Here is a 25,853-nt window from a genome sequence, read left to right on the forward strand (position 1 = left end):
TCATAACGTTCTTTAATATAAACAAGGCTCTTCATCTCACAAAAATACAGGATAACAAGGAACACCCCTGTCTTACTATGTGCAGTTAGATGGTATTTATTGGATAAAAGTACACGTGATTTTTATCCACATTCCAGAATAAACATACCATGTGTAGAACCAGGTTTGACGTTTCATGAACTCTTGGGATAGGCATTTATCCTCAAGGTAAATTTTGTACATAGCGCCAAATGCACTTTTATTTGTGTTCAAACTAGAAATTATTTGGGTCCTGCGATGGGTGCGATTATCCTATCTCAGAAAACAGATGGGTCATCTACTTTCTTTTATGTAAAGATAAATTACTACTGCTACACACCTGCATCTCAAACTGTTCCATATTCGCTGCTTTGAAGCCGAAGGGAAAAACAAAGGCAGAAAATCAAAGAGACCTGACCTTGAGATAACAGATAAACAGCCTATCGCATCTCCTTTCTGCTTCCAGTTATGAAAACAGACACAGAGCTTCCATCTCTGATTTTACCTGCAGCAACCGGTTGCATCACTGTGTCATTTGTTCGGGGCTTGAGCAGGGAGGTCTTGGATTTCAATTCTCTGGCCATCTACGAGATGAGGTAGACCAGGACCGGCACATGAAGACATCAAAATGAAGAGCCATCTTGAGAGTCACAAATAATATTGGGAGGACAGTTAATCAGAGTGATATCGCAGATGTTAGTAAATGATAAATGAGAGCACACCTATTTGAAGCCAAATGTTTAAGATATATAGGTTTGTTTTAAAGGAGCTACAGGCTATAGGCATCTTTTGGTGATTTGATATGTTAATAAATCTTTATTTAAACAATGGGGGACTGGAATGCAAACACACAAGCTGAATGGAATTTAACCCTAATTTTTAGATTGTCTTCATGCAACAAAATAAATCTTGAAATATTTGACTATATTTCTGAAAGAGCATTATTTATTAGATAACTGAGAACTAAAGTGTTTTCTGTAATGTGGAAAAGTGGAAAAAAACGTGTCCACATTGTTAAGTCAATCTGGGCTGTATAACTGGACAGATATGTGTTGCATGAACATATTGTAGCAACACATGTACAGCACTTAACAATGTCAAACCGGTGACCTCTTTGTAAACAAAGAAATAAAATAAGAAAAACAAACCGCGGGGCATGTGTAAAATTACAAACTAACAGTTCTAAATGAAAAAGGTATCCAAAATGTTCTCCAAAAGAATGGAAGAAAACATTTTAAAACAATGCTCCATAAGCTTCTTGAACTGTATTTTTCATTATATTACAGTTTTTATTTGTAGGATATTTGATTTTTTTCAAGCATCCTGGTTAGACAATAAAACATTCATTGTGATTGTGGAGCTTGGATTAAAAGTTTTTTTTCTTTTTGGTAACTTTATATATTTATGAGAGGGAGCTAGTATGGCTGTTCAATTGCATTACTTGTGCAAATTCATTCACTTCTCACCTCTCTATATCTGAGCAGGTTCTACAAACAGACAATTCTCACAAATAACCCGCTTTAGCATTAAACAATATCATTCACGGCGGGCTGTGAACTACCTGATCCTCTAGAACCGGTAAATTATAACCTTTATTCCTGTGTGACCAGGTTCCTGACTCAAGCCCCGGGCGGCGTCATTGAGTGGGTGATGAGCTCTGTGTATCTTACACCAGGAGAAGAAGGTCCCCAGCTGAAGGCAGCATGAAGTACCTTCCAGACGTCTACCTGTGTGGATCAGGATGAGCACTCGCACAAGCCAGGGAGCGCGCGCACAGGTTCAACACATGGCACTCAGATCAACAGTTTGTAGTTCAAATGAAAAAGTGAATATTTTGCATTCCAAAGGCTAAATTTTTACACAGTTGTGGCTTTTTAGTAGCTCAAGAGGTCTGACCGCATTCCATCAACCTCGGGATAATTGCGCTTCTCCCAGATTGAAATCACCGCGTTATTGGATTGTTTAACGCGTTATCTGTTTCTTGGTGGATGAAGAGCTCGAAGAAGTAAGATCGAAGCTGCCGACTACACTCCAAGGGGATTTTGCGCTCGATCTCACTAAATTATGCGCTTCGCGAAAGCGCATTATTTAGGAGTGCCGAACCTTCAAAGACATTTCTAAAGTCGTTCACAGGACAAGGTTCTGTCAAACGTGGACAAGCTCAGCATCAAGACTACGTATTTTTTACGTTGAAAGGCATCTTACAATGGCTATCCCACTTTCCAGAACGCAGCTTGCGCTCTTCTTTATTCTACTGTGTCCTGTCAACATTATCGGGCTGTGGTGGTAAGTAATATCTCGTGTTTAAAGCTCGATCGGGGTGAGAGGGTGCGTGTGTGATGCACTTTTTGTGATTAGACAGGGAGATCTCCCCAAATAAACAATAACAATCTGATACTAATGAGCCCTTTTAGGAAAATTAAACATGGTTTTATTATAATAAAATGGTAGTAACGATTAACGTTACCAGAAATACCATTGGTAAACTGATTTTTTTAAGGAGTCCATAGTTACATTATGGTTATGGTTTTACTGCAAAAAATAAAAAAGACTTATGATATATATGTATAGTTAAACAATGGTTATTTCGTTTCACTTATCACTAAAATAAAATTATAAAATGGTTATTTACAGGAACAATTGTATACTTCTGAGAATGTAGAACAATTAGAGAACATGCTTACAAAAGGGGTTTAAAGGAACCTAAATGAAACCTAAAAAAACACTCAGTTTGTAATCTGTGCTGGTATGTCTAACAAATTGTAATACCATAACAGTGATTATAATTCTTGTTCTATTAATTTCTCAGTAATAGATTTCATTATGAAATGTTTACTAAGGGTTAAGTTGCAGTCTGTTTCAGAGGTAGCGACATTGGGGGTCGGAGTTGGAATTTGAGGTGGACCTCGGGGCTGTGGGTGTCATCATAAACCACTTCTTTGCTTAACACTCTGAAATGTGCGAGTTTGACAGCCACTAGATTGCTTGATAAACAGAGGCAATCCAATTAAAGCCAAATTACCTTTAACAAGGGGCTTGTTTACCCTCTCCCATTTCCAAATCTCCCCCTCATTTGTATCCACATAAAGGTCAGGCGTGCTGCTGTTCCCAAAGCTCTCCATGAGCACACATACCCAAGCCGATACACCTGGAAGTATAAAAAAGTCAAAAGACAATGATGCTTTCTTTGGGGCATGGCGAATGCCATCGCAAACCTCTCGTCTGGTGCTGGGATGTGCCGGGGGTCTCTGACAGACGGACAGCGTGCCATTCACATGGTGAGGCTGAGAGGAGATGAAACAGATGCAGATAAACTAGCTCTCAGGAGTCTGATTGTGCTCTGATTCACGGCTGAGAGCTGAGTACTTGAGGAAGCCAGTCTTTGGGGTCATGTGCTGGCAGCCCGCCAGCGGTCTGTCGGACAGGTGTGCCTGTACACGCGCCATATCCTCTCTTTCATGTTTGCTTCTGTGTGGGACCTGTCCACTTTAGGCAGCTCTCATTTCCTTTTTAATCAAAACTGTATAAACTTGACATGTTTGCATTTAAATGACATCTTATGCACCTCTGTGCATTGATGTGAAATCGCACCTGCAAAACTGCCAATATGTTGTTTGTGTACAGTGTGTGCAATGGTTTGTGTGATTCTATATCTTTACTGTTACATTTGACCAGGTAATCTATAAATTGTACTTCCAGGTTAAATGAAAAGTTCACCCAAAAATGAAAGCTGTGATTATTTACCTCTTGTCATTTCAAATCTGTAGGACTTTCTTTCTTCTGCAGAACACAAAAGATATTTACAGGAATGGTGATAACCAAACAACGGTGGTATCCGTTGACTTGCATTGGTTTTGTGTACTTACAATTTAAGTGTATGTTGTTCGCCTACCAACATTCTTTGAAATGACAAGAGGGTAAGTTAATCATGACAGAATTAACATTTTTGGGTGCGCTCTTTAAAAACACTGTATTGTTTAATATGCTTAAATTAACCCACATTATGCAACACCAGTCGTTTTTAAAGCATTCCCGAAGCCACTTTAGTGTTGCACATTTTGATGTCTGTCTTATTTAACACACCTGATTTAGCAAAGTACTCCATGACCTGAAGTGGGTGTGTCGAATAATCTAGGCTTCTAAAATGAGCAATGCTGGGAGGCAATGATTTTGTAAACCCTATGAGATCTTTAAAGATCAGGTCACATGGAAACCTTGGGTAACAATTACATATTTTAACACTTATACAATGTACAGTGTGGTGTGTTTTTGCACCCCTGCCATTTTCATTTACAGATGTCTCAACACATCTGGAGGCAAATTGTAACTATTTTACAAGGTGGCTAATTCGTATGTATGTTAAAGCATGAATTGCTTTCACGCCAGTGATGGTTAGGTTTAGGGGTGGGGTTTGGGGAGTCAGTATAGCTTTTTCTATTAATTGTAAGTTTTTGTACAATTCACATCATACAAATTCATACAAATTAACCACCTCGTAAAATAGTTACGAATTCCCATGAGATCAGGCTGGCTGTCTATATTAATCCAACCCATGTAATATATCCCAGACTACACAATGTCAGATGTTCACACAGAGTCTGGGAGAAGTGAATCTCATTTGGAGAATGGAGAGATATCCAATCAAGAGGCCTTGAGAGATGGATCAGATAACTATTGGATGACAGCCTTTTGGCTGGTCTGGTCATGCTTACTGCGTTTCACCTACAAGCGTGTGTCTGAGTCCACCTCGCTCCAGACGTTCAGCGAGAGGTTTCACTTGCGTTTTCCAGTTCTGTGCCTCTCGTGGCTCCATCTGCATGTGACAGACAGCGTCGTCGCAATGGAGTTGTGGACCTCTGAGGTTCACTCGCTTGATTTAGTGCTGCACTCCAAGAGGAGATTGTGCCATGGCACGGCGCCACGCACCACAGAAGTGAACCCGAGCCACTCTGTGCAGTTCCAGCCCTGTCGTGATTGACTTCATATCCAGCATACTTGAGGGATTAAGTAGGGATGAATTTCGCTCTTTCACAAAGTGAAAAAGAAAACAAGAGACTTATCTGTAACCGTGCAATTCATAATGTAACCTGAGGTCTCCGGGGGACATAAAAAAAAGATAAATGTGCATGTATGTTCGCACTGATTATTTGGATAACTTCTCTTAATCACAGTTTCCCCCTGTTCCCGTCTATATTATCTCGCTCATACATCACGGTGTGGCTGTGTTTTTGGATATTCCTGATTGCATGAGTTGGGTACATCCTTTACTATGTTATGATTAGGCCCCATCTCTCGCTTATCACATCGAAGAGTCTCACCAGATAAAGGCGGAGGAAAGAGTGGCTTTGAATGAAGCCACGTGGATGATGGTTGAAAAGGGTGTGTTGTCTCTTTCTTTGTGCAACTGCCCTGTTAGATATCGCCCTTATGGACTGACCTAGGATCGGTGTTCCCTAGCGAAAATCCAACATGAATAATTTTCATTAGAAATGGCAAAAGTGATGTTAGAATAGTCAGCATCACATCAAGATCGACTCTCTCAGCGAGCATGTGTCTTTGTCTGTTGTTATGTCTTTGGCCCAGGTCATGGCTGGTTTTGATTAAGAAAACAATGGTTGATCAGACGCAGACAAATACTTTCATCTCTATATCACCCAAACCACAATATGTCCACATATCCATCTTAGGGCCACTTTTGTGATATTCATGCTTTCCTTTACAGCAAAATCCAGTGCTTGGTCTCAACCCTTTTAAAAGTGAAACTTGGAAAGAGGGAGTCCTTCCAGCGGTGTCTGCATTTTTATGAGTCTACACCTCCTTTTGAAAAATGTGGTTCTATTATTTGAGAACTGGCAGTGAGAAACCCAAAGGTCTGATAATCAGATACAGTTCCTCAGAGAAGCTGGCCAGCTGTTGAACTTTGTATCTGCACATCTTAATTATGTGGGTGTATGTGAATCTATATCTGTATGAGGTACTAAAAGTAGCATCAACAAGGTGTATTGCATCGCTCCCTGTCACCATGGAAACCATAACAATCTTTGTTACTGATAATCTGGTCAACCTGTGGGCCACTTTTCGAAACCAAATTCAATACTTAAAGGAGAAAAAAATATATATTGTCATGGTGACCTATATTATCTACAATAGTAGATACACTGCGGAAGACATACTCTAGTTGTATCACACAGGGCATAATTTTTGCACACTACTACTTTTGCAAACAAATTAATACCTAGTTTGTTGAAGATGTCACAAACTCACAACTATCACAACTATGATTAATTGCATTATTCCTCCTGACCCCTTCAATATTTCCCTTACAAAAAGTATACTTCCAGTTATTTATTTATTATATGTAATTCAAGTATATTTAAAGTGTACTTTATATAAATATACTAATATTGGTGTCATACTGTACTTGTAATTATACTTATTATAGTGTATTATTTCTGTACTTCTTGGCACTTAATTAACCCACTTTCTAGTTTGTAGAGTAAACTTTTGTACTTTTAGTGTTACAGTTGTAACAACTACATTTTTGCTTGTATTGCAATTATGCTACAACTTATAGGTATACTGATTGTTTACAAGTTCACTACTTGTAGCTCCTTTTTAGCTCATGAAAATACACTTTAAGGTATATGCTTAGTAAATTACTGGTTTGTTAGGTTAACTGCAAGTGTACTTGTAGGTTTTCTGCAAGTGAACCTAACATCATATATTTCACGTTTCCATTATTAATATAACATTACTGCATATTGTTACAAAACAAACTTGAACATTTAAATTCACGTTTTACAAAAACAAAATTTCATTATACTTTTCAATATATCTCAAATCGAAAGATTAAGTGCAAGGACGATATTAGTAAATATTACAAATATTAGACCTCTGTTAGAAAAATTCTATTTTCAGAATTACAAAGGGGAAATTTCTCATTTGTACATGTATAAGTTTTTATTTAAAAGAACTACTACAATAGAACACCTCTTGGTGTGATTTATTAGTCCAGTCCATCCCAGAAGAGAATCTAAAGTAAAAGAGGTATTTGACGGTTATAAAGGATCCATTATAAAGATACAGAATCAGGATGTATGCATAAAATACATAATAGGTGTTTAGCATCAACTTACTAATTGTTAAACGTATCTGCCCCTGCAAGTCATTTACTATAGGATAGGCCATCCTGCAATGTGGAAGTGAAATCAATCCCACATCTCCTTTAGCACATACGTACAAGCACATTACACACCAAAACACACTCGCGCTGCCCCCCATCTTAAAACCTCCTTTGAACGGATGTATGCAAATGAAATATTAGGCCTATCAAGATGGGATGTATCAGTTGTAAATGCTGTTATCTCCCCTCTCGTATTTCTTATCAGACCGCCATGGAAGGCGACTGGCAAGAGCGTTGGTTTGACTTTTTAAAACAAACTCGCACGGCAGATGAATGTTATTAGTCTGAAAGATTAGCCTTGACAGGGGTGAATGAAAAGCAATGAGGTATTCTCACAGAGATCTGCTCCCCCAGACGGCCACGTAATGATAAAAACCGACTTCAGCTGCACGGATCACGGCCGCTGAACTCCACTTCGATACAGTCAGAGTTATTAAAAAGAAAGAACCCAAGGATTGTGGCTTTCTCACATTACGTCATAGCGACTGTCACAGGAAGCTCTGGCAATGTGGGCCACGCTCTGGACCCGAGGCCTCCTCTCCCATTAGCAGTTGAAATAAACAATTTATTCAAGTGTAAACACACGTCTGTCATCGCTATTGATGAAACCCAGCAATTAAGATGCAGCTTTTTCTTTATAAGTTATCTGTTTATGTTCAAAGCGGTAATACGATTACCCCTAACATTATAGTGTGCCTGACTCAAGTACTTGTCTTTTTTTCTGTATATTTTCTTTGTCATCTGCTAGAAACAATGTGTTCGCTTAAAACCGGGGAAAGGCTTAAATGAACGAGCATCTGCTTAGACCTTAAAATGAACCTCACGTTAAAAAGAGGGAACATAAAATTTACAATGATTTACATTACCTAAAGTGGTTTACATGCCGAAGATAACCACACTTTATCTTCACATACCTTGCGCAGTTCAAACGAGTCATCTGATGAAACATTTCATTTTGTCTCTTTTAGGGCAGTGGGGAGTCCGTTGGTCATGGATCCAAACAGCATCTGCAGAAAGACAAAACGCCTGGCGGGCAAGCAGGCCGAGCTATGCCAGACCCAGCCGGAGATAGTTAACGAAGTTGCCAAGGGTGCAAAGCTGGGCGTGCGAGAATGTCAATACCAGTTTCGCTTTCGACGCTGGAACTGTACCAGCCAGAACAAGTACTTTGGCAAAATCCTCCAGCAAGGTGAGTCTTTGTCCTCATGGAGTAAAAGAATCCACTGTCTCAAGTCCCTCTCCAAACTTAATCAATCTTTGTCTCGATTATGGGTCATCAATGTCTCTCTGAGGGCATGAACTTTGGCCTTCAGACCTGGAGACCTGTGCCCTCATTTCAACCTGTCTGATCCAAGTTGAAGAGAGAACAAGGACAGCTGTTGTATGCGAGACTGACTTTTTTACCTCAGTGGCCTTCCTCTGTGTTAAATTGCTCTCTAAAAATGATCCCCAAAATTGCTATGAGTAATCATTGATCTGTCACATTTTTCAGTCCTTTGAAGAGTAATAAACTAATGTAGCGTCTACAATTATTAGGCTCTTCTCTTAGCCCTCCTCCCCCCACATCTGAAAACTTGTTCAGCAGAGGTCATTATTGTAGCCCACAACAGTGGTCTTGGTGCTTAAATAACTTTCATTATCTTATGTTTTGTAAACATTGTCTTCAAAAGATCTGACAAACTACCCAAAGAGTCGGATAAATTCTTTCATAAGGAAATGCCACACTTTTAAAATACTCCAGCAACTGGCATTTTTGTCCGCATTTCACGCTGATAGTCAGAATATTTGTCTGGGCAATGAGAGCTTAAAAATATTGAATTTGGGGAACAAACTCAGCTAGCCAATCTCACTTTTCATGTAGCCGTCCAATCACACTGCAGAGGGGCGGGACACATACCCCAACAACCAATTGGCACATCGTACTATGTACAGTACACCTGTATAGATGGTTTCAAAGAAACAACATGAAAGTTACCGAGCATGCACGCTTTTGTGGCCCAAAACTTAACTTTTGGTACATATCCGCAGGAATAGTCCATTTACATTATTTCTGATAACAAGCTAAAGAAAGAACAAGTAGAATAGATTAGCTAGCAAGTTTAAAGTAGCCTATGTCTAGCCAGTCTTATTTTGGTTTACCAGTAGAAGAACTGTTACTTGGCTGAACTTAAATCCGACAATATTACATGACCCATTCAACAAATTGTTTATTTAATACAATTATTATACGGTAAAATATAAAATAGTATAACTTGCCTTAATATATTATATTATTAGCCACTAGCCAGACCAATCAACAAACACAGTCCAGATCTTGAGTTTAATATATTGTAATTCTCTATTTACTTGTATAATAAATTACTATATACAGTATTTATTACACAGCTCATTTGAATGGTTGATTCTGATTGGCCAGTCGCGACATTCCAAGGAGTGTTCTTTGCAAATAATTTTAACAGGGGCAGTTTAATATTACACAAAAATGAATTATAAATATGTCTTTTAATAACATATATGACATTATATTTACAAATGTGTAAACCAATTCACCTGTTCGTGGCGTTTGAACGTCGTTTCTTACTTTAAAACCGAAACTAAACGGCTATCCCTCGCGGAAGGTCTGCATTCGGTAAAAATTTGCTAATAAACTATTTCAAATTCACATTTTATGTCCCGTTCTTTTCTCATGTCGCAACCTCAAAGAAGCGGATATGCTTCGCGTCGGGTCCTGATCACACTGCCGGGGCTCATTTCTGCGAAAACAACCGACTGCCTGTACATAAGACTATTTTAGAAGTGAATTTTGTATTCTGCTTGTTGTCCACCTTAACTGTACAGTTCTAAACACGGTTTGATTGGTTTCATTCAGCATTCATTGGTCACCAGAAGAGGGCACTATTTTGGCTTCCCATCCTGTGACTCAGATGGTCAGTGAAATGTTTTGCCTAAATTCCTTCGTCTCCAAATGTTCCCATATCATAGGGATGTAGAGAGATGCAGGCTTGTCATACCCATGTCTGAAGCTGAGTTCATGATTTGGCCTCCAGTGTGGACGTGTTCACACACGGATTGCAACATGATTCCTCAGTCTGCATAGATCTATCTCAGACTGAGCGCTGGAGACTGCCTTGCAAAATCGAAATTAATCATAAATTCCTGTGTGTCTATAGGTGAGGCTTAAGTGCTCTTCTGTTTTTGAACGTTTACCACAATTACGGTGACTTTCGACTCTAATGACCACGTGTCAGGACTGAGAGCCGTGCAAAGGCAGGTTCCCTTCCTGCACCGTGCAGCAGGGTTGCAAAGAGTGTCTCACATATTTCTTCCTTTGCTGAATAACTGGGGGCTATTTCTTCCTCTATTCAAACATGTAAACCAGAGATTGTTTTTTTGGCCCAAGGGAGTGGCCTTCGAATGCCAGAATTTGCTGGAAATGCTGGTGGCTGCTTATACGCATCTTTGAGGTTGTAATGAAGGCGTTAAAACTGCTCAGAGACAATGCGCTTTTTCAATTAGAACACACAGAAATGACAAGGATGCCGTGTGTGCGTAACTTGACCTGTAGCCTCAGGAATGAGCTCCATTATTTGTGGTGTCGAGACCTTTTGCGTCAATCAGTGTCTTGTGATGGTGTATTGTCTGCTCACATCTCCCTCGGGGTTCGAGTATTAGAATGATAAGTAAAATCACATTACTCTCAATCACAATACATTCAATATTTATTCTCATAGACAATGAGATGTTGTGGAAAGCAAATTGAGACTAATGTGTTGCTTTTCCTTTATTTTCCTACAGAGAAAGAGACAAGAGTAATATTTCTTAAGCTAGGACACCAGTAAAATACTTTTTAAAGTTAAAGTAAAATTGTATTTTACACCCAGTTTTTTAAATTTATTTATTTGGCAGACATACCATTTTGATTTTAACTTTGAAGCATTCAAATCTTTTCTGTAATTTAACTTTTTTGCACGTTTTTACACCGTACGTCTCCTGTAGCGTTTCAGAGGAAATCTAAACAATACCTTAGGCGGCTCTCAGATTTAATAAGATATTGAGTAATGCTAAGCACGTGAATTTTTTGACGTGAATTTTATTCTAAGCAGTTTTAGGAGAAACATCTTAATATGCTGTTCTTTACCTATTACCTATAGCCTAGTTTTGAACAATGCTGCACTCATGCACAGATTAAAATTCAATTTACAGGGTAACTGATGTCAACAGGTCCAGAACAACTTCAATATGATCATAATAACATTGCTAATTTTGTAATAAATTCACAATTTGCGTATTCACAAGCATACGACAGACCCCTGAGGTTTATCTTTAGTTACCATCAGAAATAACGTTCTTGTTTCTTCACTTCAGCCATTTGTTCAGCAGATGTGTTTGGTATCTTCAGTATTCTGGTCGTAGCGATGGTGAACTCACATTTGAACTCGGAGTGTAAGAGTGTGTGCCTTTGATGGAAAGAGATAGAGAGAGATCGAGTCAGAGATACAAAGACAAAATGGTGAGCCTGTGTCAGATAACACAATGCTACAATACATCTCCAAGCCTGGAGGCAAACCATTTTTTCAAGCGTTAAGAGTCTACGCGCATTTATTTTAATCTAGTTAATCCCGTTTTATGCCCCTAACGTACGTGCTGCAAGTATTACGTGAAGAAAGCACACTGCACTCTTTAGTGCTGTTCCAGAATGTTCTATCTCCCACTGTTGGAACAGGTCAGAGGCCAGTGTACTCAGCATGAAGAACAGTTTAAGTATGTGTTATCGTTTAAAGGGCCAGTCAGCCCCGCCTTAATAGTAAACACAAGAGGAACTCCATTGTCCATATTTAAGAATATCTCGAAATTCTATCATTAGCATCGGTGTTTGATTCTCTGCTGTTGCCTCCGGTCGACAAAAGTGGATCCCAGGTATGCAACAAGATCTGTGGAGTCAGAGATTGCCTCAACCATCTCTGCATGCAGACAGCATATGGTGGCAAAATAAATAAATCAAAAAATGTCCCGCCCGTCAGTGCTGGAGGGCCCCTGCCTTCTTGTCTCTTTCCATCCTGCAGCCCCATGCTTCATTGACTCAAAGATTGAGTATTAAAAAAATGTATTAGCTTATTCTCACAGAAGCCCCTTCTGGCATTAAGTTCTTGCTCTCTTTCCCAGGCAGGCCCGGACACAGACAGTTGAACAAAATTTGTTTGGAATTTGTGTCTCGGAGGAAAAAATAAGAGAGGGAGGTGAAATCAAGATAATTGTTTACCCTCCGTCTGTCATGACAGCCTCTGTTTCATGAACGTATTGGATTAGATTACCATGGATCTGAATCTGCCAATTTAGTCTGTGCTGTAGTTCAAATGTGGGACATTACATTGTTTACTAAATAGTGTCCTATCATGATAGGTCCTACTTGGTTTTTAACAGGTGTCCTTAAAACGGTATGCAGCTCGCTTAATAATTACATTTCTTTGGCACCACATCCTAACCAGCTGCCACACACCTGGTTAGAACTGTTGAGGAGTAAATGAAGATAGGATTCATTATTTTGCAGCCATTACATACCATAATAAGTATATACACTTTTTGACACACTTTGGCACATACAATTCATAAAATGTATGGATGGGTGACAAAATCATCCTTGAGCTTTTTACAGAACTAGTCTTTTCTTAGTCATTCAAGGGATGTAGTGGAACACAAGTACTTTTAGATTCACACAAGTGTCCTAACATCTGAACAACAGGTGTAGTTTGTTACATTATCTATGAATGTTTCTAACATCCACAACCAGAAAGCATCTTAATGTGATTCTATTATTTTGATGATTATATTTAACATTTTGTGACATGAAAAAGCCTTGTAGATTTAGCTATCTAATTTAATTACACATTTACACAATATAAGTTTGGCTTAAATGTCTAAATAAAGACATTTTTGCAATCGATGAGGCTTTACCCTAGGAAACAAAATCACAGATGAGATATTTTGAATAGCCTGTAGTTGTTATCTTTAGCATTTCTATTTTTTGTAATTTAAAAAAAAATGAATATTGTGCACCCGCCATTGCAGCGTATAAATTATACTCTTGGAGCAAAAGATGCTTCGCACAACACATGACATAATTAAACCAATAATTTGGAAAACAGCGGGGAGCACTGATTGGTCGATCAATCAGAGTAACAAATCAACAAATCCTTTATTCTTATTTTAAGCAATCAGAAATCTGAGGGGGCCGTACATGTAAATGATGGGGCTTAGGTCCCCTCAGGCCCTGTCGTGGCTACACTGCTGGTTCTGGGCACTTTTGACTACAATTGTACTATAGTAGTCAATGGTGGCGAAGAACTGTTTGGTTCTTTGGTATACACAGAAATGTATACAGATTAGGAACATCTTGAGGGTAAGTAAAAGATGGCAGAAATTTTATTTTTGTGTGAACTGTTCCTTTGAGTATCTTGCATCTCATATATTTCTCATGTGAAAAAGAGATGGAAAAGACAACATCACAAGTTGAGCTCAGATTCGCCAAGTCTATTTTACACCTCTATTGAAAAGGACCATTTACATTGTAACAATAACTATAATGATAACTGTAACTATAACTATATTTGCGCCCACACCAGTGCACAATAACAATAACATTATATTTATTTTAAGCCTGCGTGCTGCAGTGTTCTCAGTCACTAAAATGAATGTAGATGACCAATGCTTTAGTTTTCATTCCCGCACATCGTTTCTCCAAAAAGGCTATGACAGCAAAGGCTGGATGCTCATAAGCGTTACATTGATATAAAATCCTGCCGTAAACACACCGCTTTCCGACCACTACAGTTCTTTAATATCGCTAATAGTCAAACATTATCTGCCAAAATCTGTCTGAAAGTATGTTTTATTGTTCATCAGCTGGTAAATTCTTTTTCTGAAAGTGATCCCACCGATATCATTCTCTGTATCTTTATTGTTAAATTTTTGGTGTGAACCCCGCTATTCTCCTGAATTAAGAACGATTTTTAAAATGTATTTTTTTATAGTTATCGTTATAGTTATCATTATAATGTGAACGGCCGTTTACTCTTTGGGGGGGTTTCCCGGACAGGTCTTAAAGCGGTCATAACAAATCTCATGTTGATCTTGAGTATTTACTCATATCGCACCCTTCAAATATCCACCGAGTCTTTAGTTTGATCACATTTATAAAATGCAGATACAGCTGTACGATTATTTTCGGAAACATGCGACAGGTGTGGGGGTAGGATTTGCGTAACTAAAGCATGTGCACACACATTGCCTAGAAAACACAGACATCAGTTTCACTTACCGCGTGGGGTTCATATCCAGAATCTTTTTGCGCTGGGACAAAGTTTGACATCTGATCAGTTTCAAACGAACTCCAAATCCAGCGTTATATCCACCGTTTATATAACATTCATCACCCGAAAGCAGCTTAAATACAACACAGCTGAACTTCGCGAAAATAGTGCTCTCTCTCTCCTGCACACAAGTGAAAGTGACTTGTGCGCATGTTCCTTCTCCCACTCTCCATGGTTGATGCGTGGGCGTGCCGCATGATTTTTCCAATAAGGGACTAAGGAAAGTTGTTACGTAATAATCTTTTATGTTTGAAAAAAAACTTTCCGAAACCTGTACGAACACTGGGGGAGTGTATTGAGCACAGAAATATTACACAATATGTCTAACTCGTTTTTTGACAAGTTGACCATGTTCAGCATGAGAAGACAGCACGTTTAACATTGTAAGAAGTCAGAATGCATAACACACTGTTGCTCCACCCCTTTAAGCCTAGTCTCACACTAATTTAAATGTAAGGGTTGTCTTGATCGAAACAACTTGCACTGGCATATCTTAAAATATATCCGTGCAATTATTTTGTCTCAAGATGTTTTTTTTAAATATCTTTAATTTAAATATCCTAATTTAACTAAGACCTTGTCCTAGTTTATGCTAATCCATGTCCGCTCCTTAATGTATTAGAGCAATCATCTCATTTGTTTCTATTTTTCGAGGAACATTTTCTTCTGTGCATCTGCCTGCATACAACGTAAATATCCTTAGTGATCTGACAATAACATCGGTTATTGCAGTACACAGGTTGTTCATGGCGTCCTGAACAGAAACCAGATACTGATAATGCACAACAATAACGGCAACTCATACCAGCAGTGAACAGAGAGCTTTATGTTGGGGTCATGAAGTTTGTATTTTTTATCTGTATCCATAGAATCTGAGGATCTGCTTGTATGTCACAGAGGAGGCTGTTTCTCCTCATGAGAGTACTTGTTTGGATTGTGCAACAAACAGCATTCTGTTTATTCAGATTGTTGTAATTCTGTGCACCAAAAAGCTATAGGTGTGCTGTCAGACATACCCAGAACACACGCCCACACACAGTCGAAGGAACACAACAACATGCACACACACAATTTCACAGCATGAAGAAGTCAGTGAGTGTATGAAGGGACAGCTGGGATTAATATCTCAGTATGTGTGTGTTTTTGCGTGTGTCGCTCTTGCAGAGCTCTGATTCAATTTCAATGGGTTTAATGAAACCCATTCACCGAATCATACGATATAGAATTGGCGCTGAGTTCGGGAGTGACTGCACGCTCGCCGCATCCAGCGTTTATGCAGGACAAAAGTCATTCTTTTCAGTTCTCTACAACCAGGTATTTGGTATCATAGGCGCTGCATTAAACAACATTTTCCCGGTTGCTGTGATATGTCAATGCGCCTGCCATATTGTGGAGATCCAGAACATGGGGGTTGGGGAGGTTTGGTTTCTCTGAATAAAAGGCGAATATGAATACTGTTTACATTTCTCAGCCGATTTCAATGGTTTATGATCTAATCTGATTTGGAAAATTTATGTCTTAAGCAATTGTTAAAACTTTGTGTTGATTTTCCTCATTTTTCATTTGTGGATTATTAACTTTCTTACATTCCTAGTGTCATATATTTAAGGCACATATAATTCAGCTGCCAGTGTGGCATTTGTTACAAACATGCTGTACAGTTTGCACAAAGTGTAAAGACACACCAAGAACGATACTGTAACTGTAAAATTTGTTGTTACTTTTGGAATATAGTGCACAACTATAACAATTTTAACACAGAGGAACGATATTGTTGGGATCACGTTCAAAGCGTTTTTTTTTCTTGCTAATAAAACATTGACAATCGATCATGATGCATTCTTATTTAAAGGCATCATTCTTTTAAAAGTGAAACTGCAATACACAACATTATCATCTTTTCATGTGGATGCTAATATAGTTATTGTTATATTTATCTATATACTCTATTTATTGTTCCCGGTGTGAATAGCCCTTCAACAAACAGAACCACTGTTAGAAGTAAATCTTCAAAGTACAGAAAGTGTAATTTAATTTAATATAAGTATTATACTTTTATACTTACTCTAATTTTGGTCATTATTTACAAAAAACGTAAAAGTTAAAAAACTCTACGTTTTCCGTCGCTGGGATGGTACTTTTAAAGGTTAATTTTTGCACATTTATGGGTATACGACACAAAACATGTTGTTGTGATGGAGAGGCCAGGCTCTCTCACCACACCTACACCACTCTCTCACTCGACAGAGTTCTAATCACCTGCCTCTCATTACCCCGCTCATCACTCTGACAACACTCTTCATCGTCTTTCGCTTGCGTATACAGACTCAAATGTGTGATACCATTGTTACCGACCTGGATAGTCCCTCACTGAAAGTCTTCAGCCGGATCGTCTTCCTCTTCCGTCTCCTTTGCCTTCTTCTGTCTTCATCAGAGTCTTCTTCTGGTCCCGTCATCCTCAACTCCAGTCACCATCTTCACTCCCGGATTCTGCCTTAAGTGAACAACGTTATAAATTACCACAAGGAAATCTGTCAGTTTATGATTATGCTCTGAAGTTTCACACCCTAGCTACCGAAGTCATCCTGGGTCGTCCATGGCTTATTCTGAATCAACCTGAAACCATGTGGATCTCCAGGGAAATCCTCAAGTGTGGTCGTCAGTGCCTATCCTCCTGTTTCCCGTCTCTCCGTAAGATCCACACTCAGAAACCTTTGTGTCTAAATGTACTCCACATCCGTCGAACGTCCTTCAGAAAAAGAGTGTTACAGCTCATTCCAAGAACTCTTCTGTCCAGCTTGGGCGACCCAGCTATCTCCACATAGACCATGGGACTGCACGATCGATGAGCCAGTGCCCCATGGAAAGATCTATCCTCTGTCGATCTCCAAACAGAAGGCCATGGAGGAGTACATCACCGAAGCCCTCAAGCAATGATACATCCATCCCTTTTGGTGCTCGGCCGCATCAAGCTTGTATTGACTATCGAGGACTCAACAAAATAACTTTTAAATTTCGCTATCCGCTTCCCCTTGTCCCAGCAGCACTACAACAGCTAAGAGGTGCGTGCATCTTCACCAAGTTGGACCTCTGCAGCGCTTACAATCTGGTGCGTATAAAGATGGACGATGAGTGGAAGATGGCTTTTGTGACCCCCACAGGCCATTTTGAATACCTTTTGATGCCATATAAACTGATTAATGCTCGTTCTGTGTTCCAAATCCTTGTATACATTGATAATATTCTGATCTACTTTTCTAATCCCCATGGTCATCAGCGCCACATTGCGGAGGTCTTAGAACACCTGCGAGAGCTGCACCTGTACCTCAAAGCTGAAAAATGCAGTTTTCATCAAGCCACCATTCAATTCCTCGGTTACAATATCTTCAAAGAAGGCATAACCATGGACGAGGAGAATGTGGCAGCCATACACAACTGGCCAATACTCGCAACTGGAGTTGTCATAATACCAATTGTTTTACTTCGATACAATACCCAAGAAAAGTATTTTACCATGCAAGAAGAACATAAAGGAAGTAATGAAATGATGAGACATAAATAACTTAAAATTAAGTGATTTTTTGTATAAACTCTTACAACTCCAGTGTGCCTTGTTATTTAAAAATAACATGTCACCACACAGACCTACATATGAGTTTCAGGTATCAATCTATGACACAGTCCTAAACGTGTAATTGTCTCAGTGTTTGCTGTCTGCTAAGGTGAAACGAGAATTTTTTTTTTAAATCTCTTTTTACAGCATTTATTCATTTGTAACCTAATAAAAATCTAGTTGTTTATTCATATTCGTTCATTGATAAATGTTAACAAATGCAACTGTAAATATTTTAAATGGATTTAAATATTTATTAAATCCGTTGAAATTAACTATTAAGATGAATAAATGCTGTAGAACTATTACCCATTATTAGTTTATGTTAGCTAACCAATGTTTAGAAATGGAACCTAGTTGTAAAGCGTTATCAAAGCATGTTGGCCTGTCACAAAAAAATCATAAAGTATAATTCAGGCTATTGTTATCATTCACATACGCTATCTGTTACTTTTAAAGTTCTTTTTAAACGGGTCGGGATTTCTGTTGGTGAAAGGCTTGGCCAAGCTGATCATGTAGGCAGTTTTGGTTTGCAGATTTTGCACGGACGGACTTCGTTCGTTCTTTCGTTCTTCAACGCTTCCTGGGTTTCGCCATCTTTTACAGATGCTTCCTAAAGAACTTCAGCTCCATAGTCCATAAACCTCCTCCACAAAAAACCAAAATCCCTGTCCTGGTCTCCCTTGGCCTCCAACGCCTTCGACCAGCTTGACCAAGAAGTTCTCCTCAGCACTGCTAATCAGGCATCCTGACCCATCGCTCCTGACACTTTATTGTCGAGGTAGACACCTACTCTTTCGGGGTAGGAGTGGTGCTCTCACAGCAGCCGGGAGATCCCCTGTTACTCCATCCATGCGCCTTCTACTCCCATAAACTCACCCCAGTGGAAAATAATTATGATATCCGCAACAGAGAACTGCTCATTTTCAATCTTGCACTGGAGGATTGGAGTCATTGGCTGGTGGGCGCACAACATCCCTTTCTTACTTACACGGATAACAAAAGCCTGCAATTCCTCAAGAAAGCCGAACACCTTTACCCTCGCCAAGTCCGCTGGGCCATGTACTTAATCCAGTTCCACTTCCAGATCTCATACTGCCCAGGTAGCAAGAATTCTCATGCTGATGCTCTCTCACGTATGTTTACTCCCCAGGAAGAGAACCCATCTGATCAACCAGTCCTCCCAGAATCTCTCTTCGTAGACCCCATCCATTGGAACTTCAGTGACGCCATTACCTCCACCAGTGCCCTCTTCATGAACCCCATCCATTGGACCTTCAGTGATGTTATTACCTCCACCAATACCCCCAATAACCGACTGCCAGGGTGCCCTCCGGATCGCATGTATGAACCATGCACGGAACGAACCAACATTATCAATTCAGTTCACTGGGTACTGGCTAACCAGGGGCCAATTGAACCCTATCGCTTCTCAAGGAGAGCTTCTGGTGGTCCGAAATTGCAGCGGACGTGAGGCGGTTTGTCAGTGGCCTGTAGAGCGGTGCCATCTCCAAGAGCTCCAGGCACCTCCCCGAAGGAAAGCTCCATCCTCTCCATCCTTTGGTAATACATGTAAATTTATCATGGTAGATATATTTTCTAAGTCATGCTGCCTAATCCCTCTCAAAGGTCTCCCCACAGCAATGGAATATGCAGAACTGCTGTTACAAAATGTATTCCGGTACTACTGCATCCCCAAGGACATTGTCTCTTACTGGGACCCCAGTTTATTTCACAGGTATGGCACGCATTTTTTACTCTTCTGGGTGTGACTGTGAGTTTGTTACCACCTGAAGGATACCACCTGAAAGTCGAATGGACAGATGGAAAGACAAATCCAGGTGATCAGGAGGTTCATTCAGATGTTCTGCCATGACCACCGGGAATCCTGGAGCCAGTTCCTCTGCTGGGCGGAGTACGCTCAAAACTCCCTTCGTCAGCCTGCCTCCGAGTTTACCCCCTTCCAGTGCGTACTCAGCTACCAGCCACCCCTGTTTCCCTTGTCAGGGGAACTGTCTGAGGTACGCGCCATCAACTACTGGTTCCGGGAAAGCGAGAGAGCCTGGGACGACGCTCACCATCATCCTCAGACGTCAGAAGATCTAGGCCGCTGCTAGACGGAAGGAGAGCCCGCAGTAACAACCTGGACAGGTGGTGTTGCTCTCCACGAAAGACATCCGGCTCAAATTACCATGCCGCAAGTTAAGTCCTAGATTCATTGTCCCCATAACCCAGCAAATCAATCCTGTTACTTACCTCCTCAAGCACCCTTCCTCCTGCTGCATTTAGCCATCTTTTCATGTTTAACTATTAAAACTCTACCACTCACCCCGTTCTCATCTTTCAACAGACCAAGTTAAAGTTGTACCTTAATGTGTACATGTTTCTACCCGAAGGACCCAATATGGACCTATTGTGTACCATTTAAATGTTAGGAGTACAAACTACTTTACTCTACCTTTAAAGGTACATAATAACTCTTTGTGGTACAATAATGTACCCCAAAATGTATAACATGTATTATTTGTATACCTGTTAAGGTACAAAAGTGAACATAGGGTACCACCCCAGGGACAGAAAAGCTGCAGTTAGTGTATAATTGCCTGCATTTTATTGTTTGTATCTGCTTTGTGAGATTTCATATGGCTCAACGCAGAAGTTCTCTGGTCGTGGGTGAGCTGTGTACCTCTCCACAGAAATAGCCCATGCAGCTGGGAGATATCTTAAGTGCCTTTATTATCAGAGTCCAGTATAACCCAGTCTGGTTGTCATCAGTTGGAGGCTTTTTCTTTGATGTCACTAGTGTTTGTGTGTGTGCCTTCACAGACATCCGAGAGACAGCGTTTGTGTACGCCATCACTGCAGCGGGCGTGACGCATGCTGTTACCCAGGCCTGCAGCATGGGGGAGCTGCTGCAGTGCGGCTGCGAGGCCACGCGGACCAGAGGGCCACCACCCCGTTTAGGCAGTATCGGCCCGACGGAAGGGGTGAAGTGGGAGTGGGGGGGCTGCGGGGATGACGTGGAGTTTGGCTACGAGAAATCCAAGCAGTTCATGGACACCAGGCGAAGGAAGGGCAAGAGCGACATTCGCACACTGATAGATCTTCACAATAATGAAGCTGGACGATTGGTATGGTATTTTGTGTTGTCTTCATGCATAAAGCTATGACGTTGCCTTGGAATTATAAGGTCTGACATTTTTGTCAAAAATTTATTATTCATGTAGTCTATTTTTATTCTCATTCCTATTCTTATTTTTTGACAATTTATTTTAGAAAACAAAAAGGGCTTATACAGTAGTCAAATGAAATGCAAAATCTTTGAAGCTCAATATCTTAAACCTGCTTAGAATGTTGATAGAACCTTATAATTCCAAGGCCCCAATGAGTATTCTACACGAATGACAAATTATGACCTATTTTATGATAAGAAAATCGAATCACCAAATACATCAAAACAAATATGTGTGATGTGTAGTATGATAACATTTAGTAAAAAGCATAGTTTGCAAATCATTTTAATTCTGAATGAAACAATATACACGATTTTATTTTACCTTTGAAAATGTATTGTATTACATAACAGAAAGCAGTTTGCTACAAATATCAATGTTCTAAACAGCTTTTTAGCTATAAGTTAACATGTAAACCAAGAAAAAAGCGCAAAGATTTTGATTAAAGCATATCTTTTTTCTATATATTAAATAACTCATTCAGAACAAGACATGCATCATTCAAATAATATGATCATGTTGGCTTGAAATGTCCATTTTGCCCTCATGTTCCAATGCAGGTCTGCAATGGATGATTGTTTTTTCATGTTCCTTATGAGATATCACGGTAGATGGATCTTTTTTGCATCAATGCATGGATGTTTCAAGCACATTCGTGTGCTGTTTTGCCTGTACAAACTTTCAGAGATAGTCAAGCTCAAATGAGCAGATGGTGCACTTCAAAAGACAGTGCATGGTTGAGCTTGGATATGTTATGAAATTATATTTGGCAGTGGCTGGAGAACACAGTAGACTAAGTTGAGACTGGTTTTCAAACATCATCACCACTCTCTGAATCTTACCTCATTCTCCTTATTGACTGACTAGACTCATAGTTAAAGCGGATGTAACATGCTATTTCATACATTCTGACTTATTTACACTGTCAAACACGCTGGCTTTGAAAAAACTAGTTGAACGTATGACGTAATATTTCTGTGCTCGATTCCCTCCGCCAGGGTTCGTACAGGTTTCAGATTTAACATGGCTTCCCGTTTCGTAACAATTGTTCTTAGTCACTTTATTGGACAATTCTCCCAGAAAAGCACGCCCATGCATCATCCAGCATGAGAAAGAGTAAGGCCATCAATGCCACTTCACTCGGCTGGTGGAAGTTTAACTGTGTTTGTTTTGCTCACTACATTCACTGATGAATGTTATATAAACGGTTGATATAACGCTGGATTTGGAGATTGTTTGAAACTGATAGATGTCCTAGCGCTAACAGATGCCAAAAGGAGTCAAACTAAGTCACGTTTGTGTTTTGTTGGCAATCGGCGTGTATTTGCATAATGTAAACAACACAAACTTAATCAACAGTTATGCAGGGATAATCCAATGATGTATTGTGTGCTCCTGCTGTAGTTCCGCCCCTCCTGCACGCTCCAGGAGCTCGTCTTTTTCCGGATATAATCGTACAGCTGTCTTTTATAAATTTGATCAAACTAAATACTCTTTGAAGATACACAGTTTGCAATACTACTCTATAGGTATAGGTAGATTAATATGAGATTTGCAGAAACTGAGTATGTTACCTCATCTATAAAATGTGTAAATTTTATCAACATTAAAATACTTACTCACAGTGAAAATCTATGAAGTGCTACACATGTTTTGAATCATATGCGACTTCTATTCTTTATATTCGTTTTTGTTTTATTGTATTGTTATTCTTTAGCCTTTAGATGGTTCCCCTCAAGAAATCACCAGAAGAAAGTTACAAATCCTCACATTATCTATTCCCACTGTGTCAATAGCTCTTCGAGGTCACTGCCTCATAGCCTCAGGTTTTGTAAGCATAGGGTCAGTAACAGGTAAATTGCCATTAAGGTTTGACAGATACTTGATTTTTCTCATGCAATGATTATGTAAATAAGCAAATCTTTTGAAATGCCCCTGCAGTGACTGGAATTAAAGAGGAAAAAATATTAAAGCTAGTGTTATTATCAGATGTAAATTCAAACAGGTATAGAACTGTACCAATCTCTGAATGTTTTCATGCTCATGTATTGGCTTTCGGGTAGCCGGAGGCTACAGAGAAGTGAGGGAGGGAAAAGGTGAGGGTAAATTCCTTTTAAATAGCTTCTCCTTTTATCTCACTCGACTATCTTTGTGTCTTGAACTGCAGGCGGTGAAGAATTATATGAGAACTGAGTGCAAGTGTCACGGGCTTTCTGGCTCTTGCACTCTACGGACCTGCTGGAAGAAAATGCCTCACTTCCGTGAGGTGGGTGACCGACTGCTCGAACGCTTCAACGGGGCCTCCAAAGTGATGGGTGGTAATGACGGTAAGACCCTCATCCCAGTGGGTCAAAACATCAAACCTCCGGACAAGCAGGATCTCATCTACTCGGCAGAGTCTCCGGACTTCTGCCTGCCCAACAGAAAGACTGGGTCCCTGGGCACACGGGGCCGAATGTGCAACAGCACGGCTCTGGACGTAAGCGGATGTGACCTCCTCTGTTGCGAGAGGGGTCACCGGGAAGAAATGGTGGTTCTGGAGGAAAACTGTCTCTGCCGTTTCCACTGGTGTTGTGTAGTGCAGTGTAAAAAGTGCTCGGTCAGGAAGGAACTGAGTTTGTGTCACTAACCCAAAGCCCTTGTTCCAGAGAAGTCCAAAAATCTTGTGGAAGTTGTGCTTGAACACTGAAACAAACAATATTCTTGGAAATCTAGGTTGACTCTATATTGACTCTAGATTATATCGCACATGCATACACACTTCGAACCCGGAGGCTTTAGAAAAGATTTTGCGAGCGTCTGAATATGTTGAACCACTTGGGGTTCTTCGACTGTAGAGACGAGACATTTCCAAAGTGAAGTAGGCTTTGTGTATCAGTTTTCTTTTAGATCAGCCTTATATATTTTCTCAGTTGATTGCTATAAGTGGTTATATCCACTTTTAGGGGGAACACACTCTTTGCATGAAGCCTCTTCTGTCTCGAAAATAAATAAGAGAAGCACAGTAACATGATTTCTACGTGTGCAATGGCAAATGTTGTGTTTTCTCCGTACTGTCTAAAAGGACAGAAACATTAAGCAAAGCATTTTTAGCGCTCTGAAATAATGGACGTCTTCTGGATAAAAAAAACGAAGACTCTTATTTATAAGCATTTTATGACTACTTTTAGCGAATTGACTAATGTCCTGTCGTTTGCTATCGAAAGCACTTTGAACGTGAGAACTTTAAACAGAAAGAGTAACACTTTTACTCTTCAACTCTGTAGTTTCAAAGGTACAGAAGCAAATGCAGGAGAAACAACATAAAGTAGCCTTTATGTATCTATGTTTGTCATATATTTAATCTAAAGGGCTTTGATGCACTTTTACTGATACCACTCTTGTTCCCTCTCGAGTAAAAAAAATGTTAGTGGTTTGTTTCAGTTTTGGTTGCTTGTTCTTAGATTAAAGAGTTCTTGCATATTGTATATGCTCTGAAATGCCTTTTATTATGCTAACAATGCTCAACACAACAGATCATTTACCATATTCATCACTGAGGTCTACAAGTGAATTTACATTGTTTTATCACATGGAATATTGCTGTGTTTCTGGAGGGTTAACATATACTGTGATATTGATTCTGTGGTATCTGTCATCAAAACCCTGCTTGTTTATAAAGAGGCCATTTCAGGACTTTTTATCATCTTGTTTAATATATTCAGTGTCACACAAATGCATTACAGTGTGTTTGCAGTCTGTATAGATAATAAAATCAGGAAACAGATATAAAGAATGCAGTTTCACTTTATGAGGGGCAGCCATGAGACTTTCATCAAGTGTTAATCTCAAACACCCCTTCCTTTGTGTGGAATGTATTGCATTTTTTGGAAAATACATTTGGATGGTATCATCTATCTTGTGAGTCACAGGCAACAGAGAAACACCATTCACATGCGTTTGTAAAAGGAGCGTAATAAAAAGAATGTACATGAGATTGAAAAGTAACGGCTTATCCAGTAAAGTGTTACTTAAAAAAACAGGGTTGTATTTATCTTTGGACTGTTTCAAACTTTATGTAAAGTGAAAATGTGAACTTCCCACCAAATCAACTGTTTATAAAGTCATCTTGCATTAATTCATATTTAAGTTAATTTAGATTTTAAAAAGTCAACAGACTGGAATTGAGAAGTCTTACTTACAGCTGCTCATTACTCAATAAAAAACACAAATGTATTGTTTCTGTTTCTAATTTTATATTACAAAATACCAGTATGCATCTGATAAAAAAACTAAACAGGTTTTAAATTGTCAAACGAATGATTTAATTGATAAACATGTTTTAAAAAAAGGGAGATTACACTTAGCAGGCTACTATTGTTGTGTACTTGATTCATCTTTACACATTTTGTTTTGATAAACACAGTTTGGCAACATTTCACTTTAAAATAATCTTTCAA

General features: G+C 39.4%; 1 protein-coding gene across 1 annotated transcript; it reads left to right on the forward strand.

Moving 5' to 3' along the window:
- Positions 1–1,708: 1,708 nt before the first annotated feature.
- wnt6b (wingless-type MMTV integration site family, member 6b) lies at positions 1,709–25,610 on the forward strand. The gene is made up of 4 exons (XM_079463651.1): positions 1,709–2,304; positions 8,170–8,390; positions 21,008–21,312; positions 23,582–25,610. Exons 1-4 carry the CDS (start codon positions 2,225–2,227, stop codon positions 24,041–24,043), a joined length of 1,068 nt encoding a protein of 355 aa, XP_079319777.1. The 5' UTR covers positions 1,709–2,224; the 3' UTR covers positions 24,044–25,610.
- Positions 25,611–25,853: the final 243 nt, after the last annotated feature.

The sequence above is a fragment of the Barbatula barbatula genome, assembly GCF_947034865.1.
Source record: "Barbatula barbatula genome assembly, chromosome: 9".
Lineage (NCBI taxonomy): Eukaryota > Metazoa > Chordata > Actinopteri > Cypriniformes > Nemacheilidae > Barbatula > Barbatula barbatula.

Excerpts from the sequence above, each read along its gene's own strand:
- wnt6b (XM_079463651.1), top strand. The coding sequence starts at position 2,225 with ATGGCTATCCCACTTTCCAGAACGCAGCTTGCGCTCTTCTTTATTCTA. Across the intron at positions 2,305-8,169 it reads AACATTATCGGGCTGTGGTG|GGCAGTGGGGAGTCCGTTGG; the intron begins GTAAGTAATATC and ends TGTCTCTTTTAG. Across the intron at positions 8,391-21,007 it reads TGGCAAAATCCTCCAGCAAG|ACATCCGAGAGACAGCGTTT; the intron begins GTGAGTCTTTGT and ends GTGCCTTCACAG.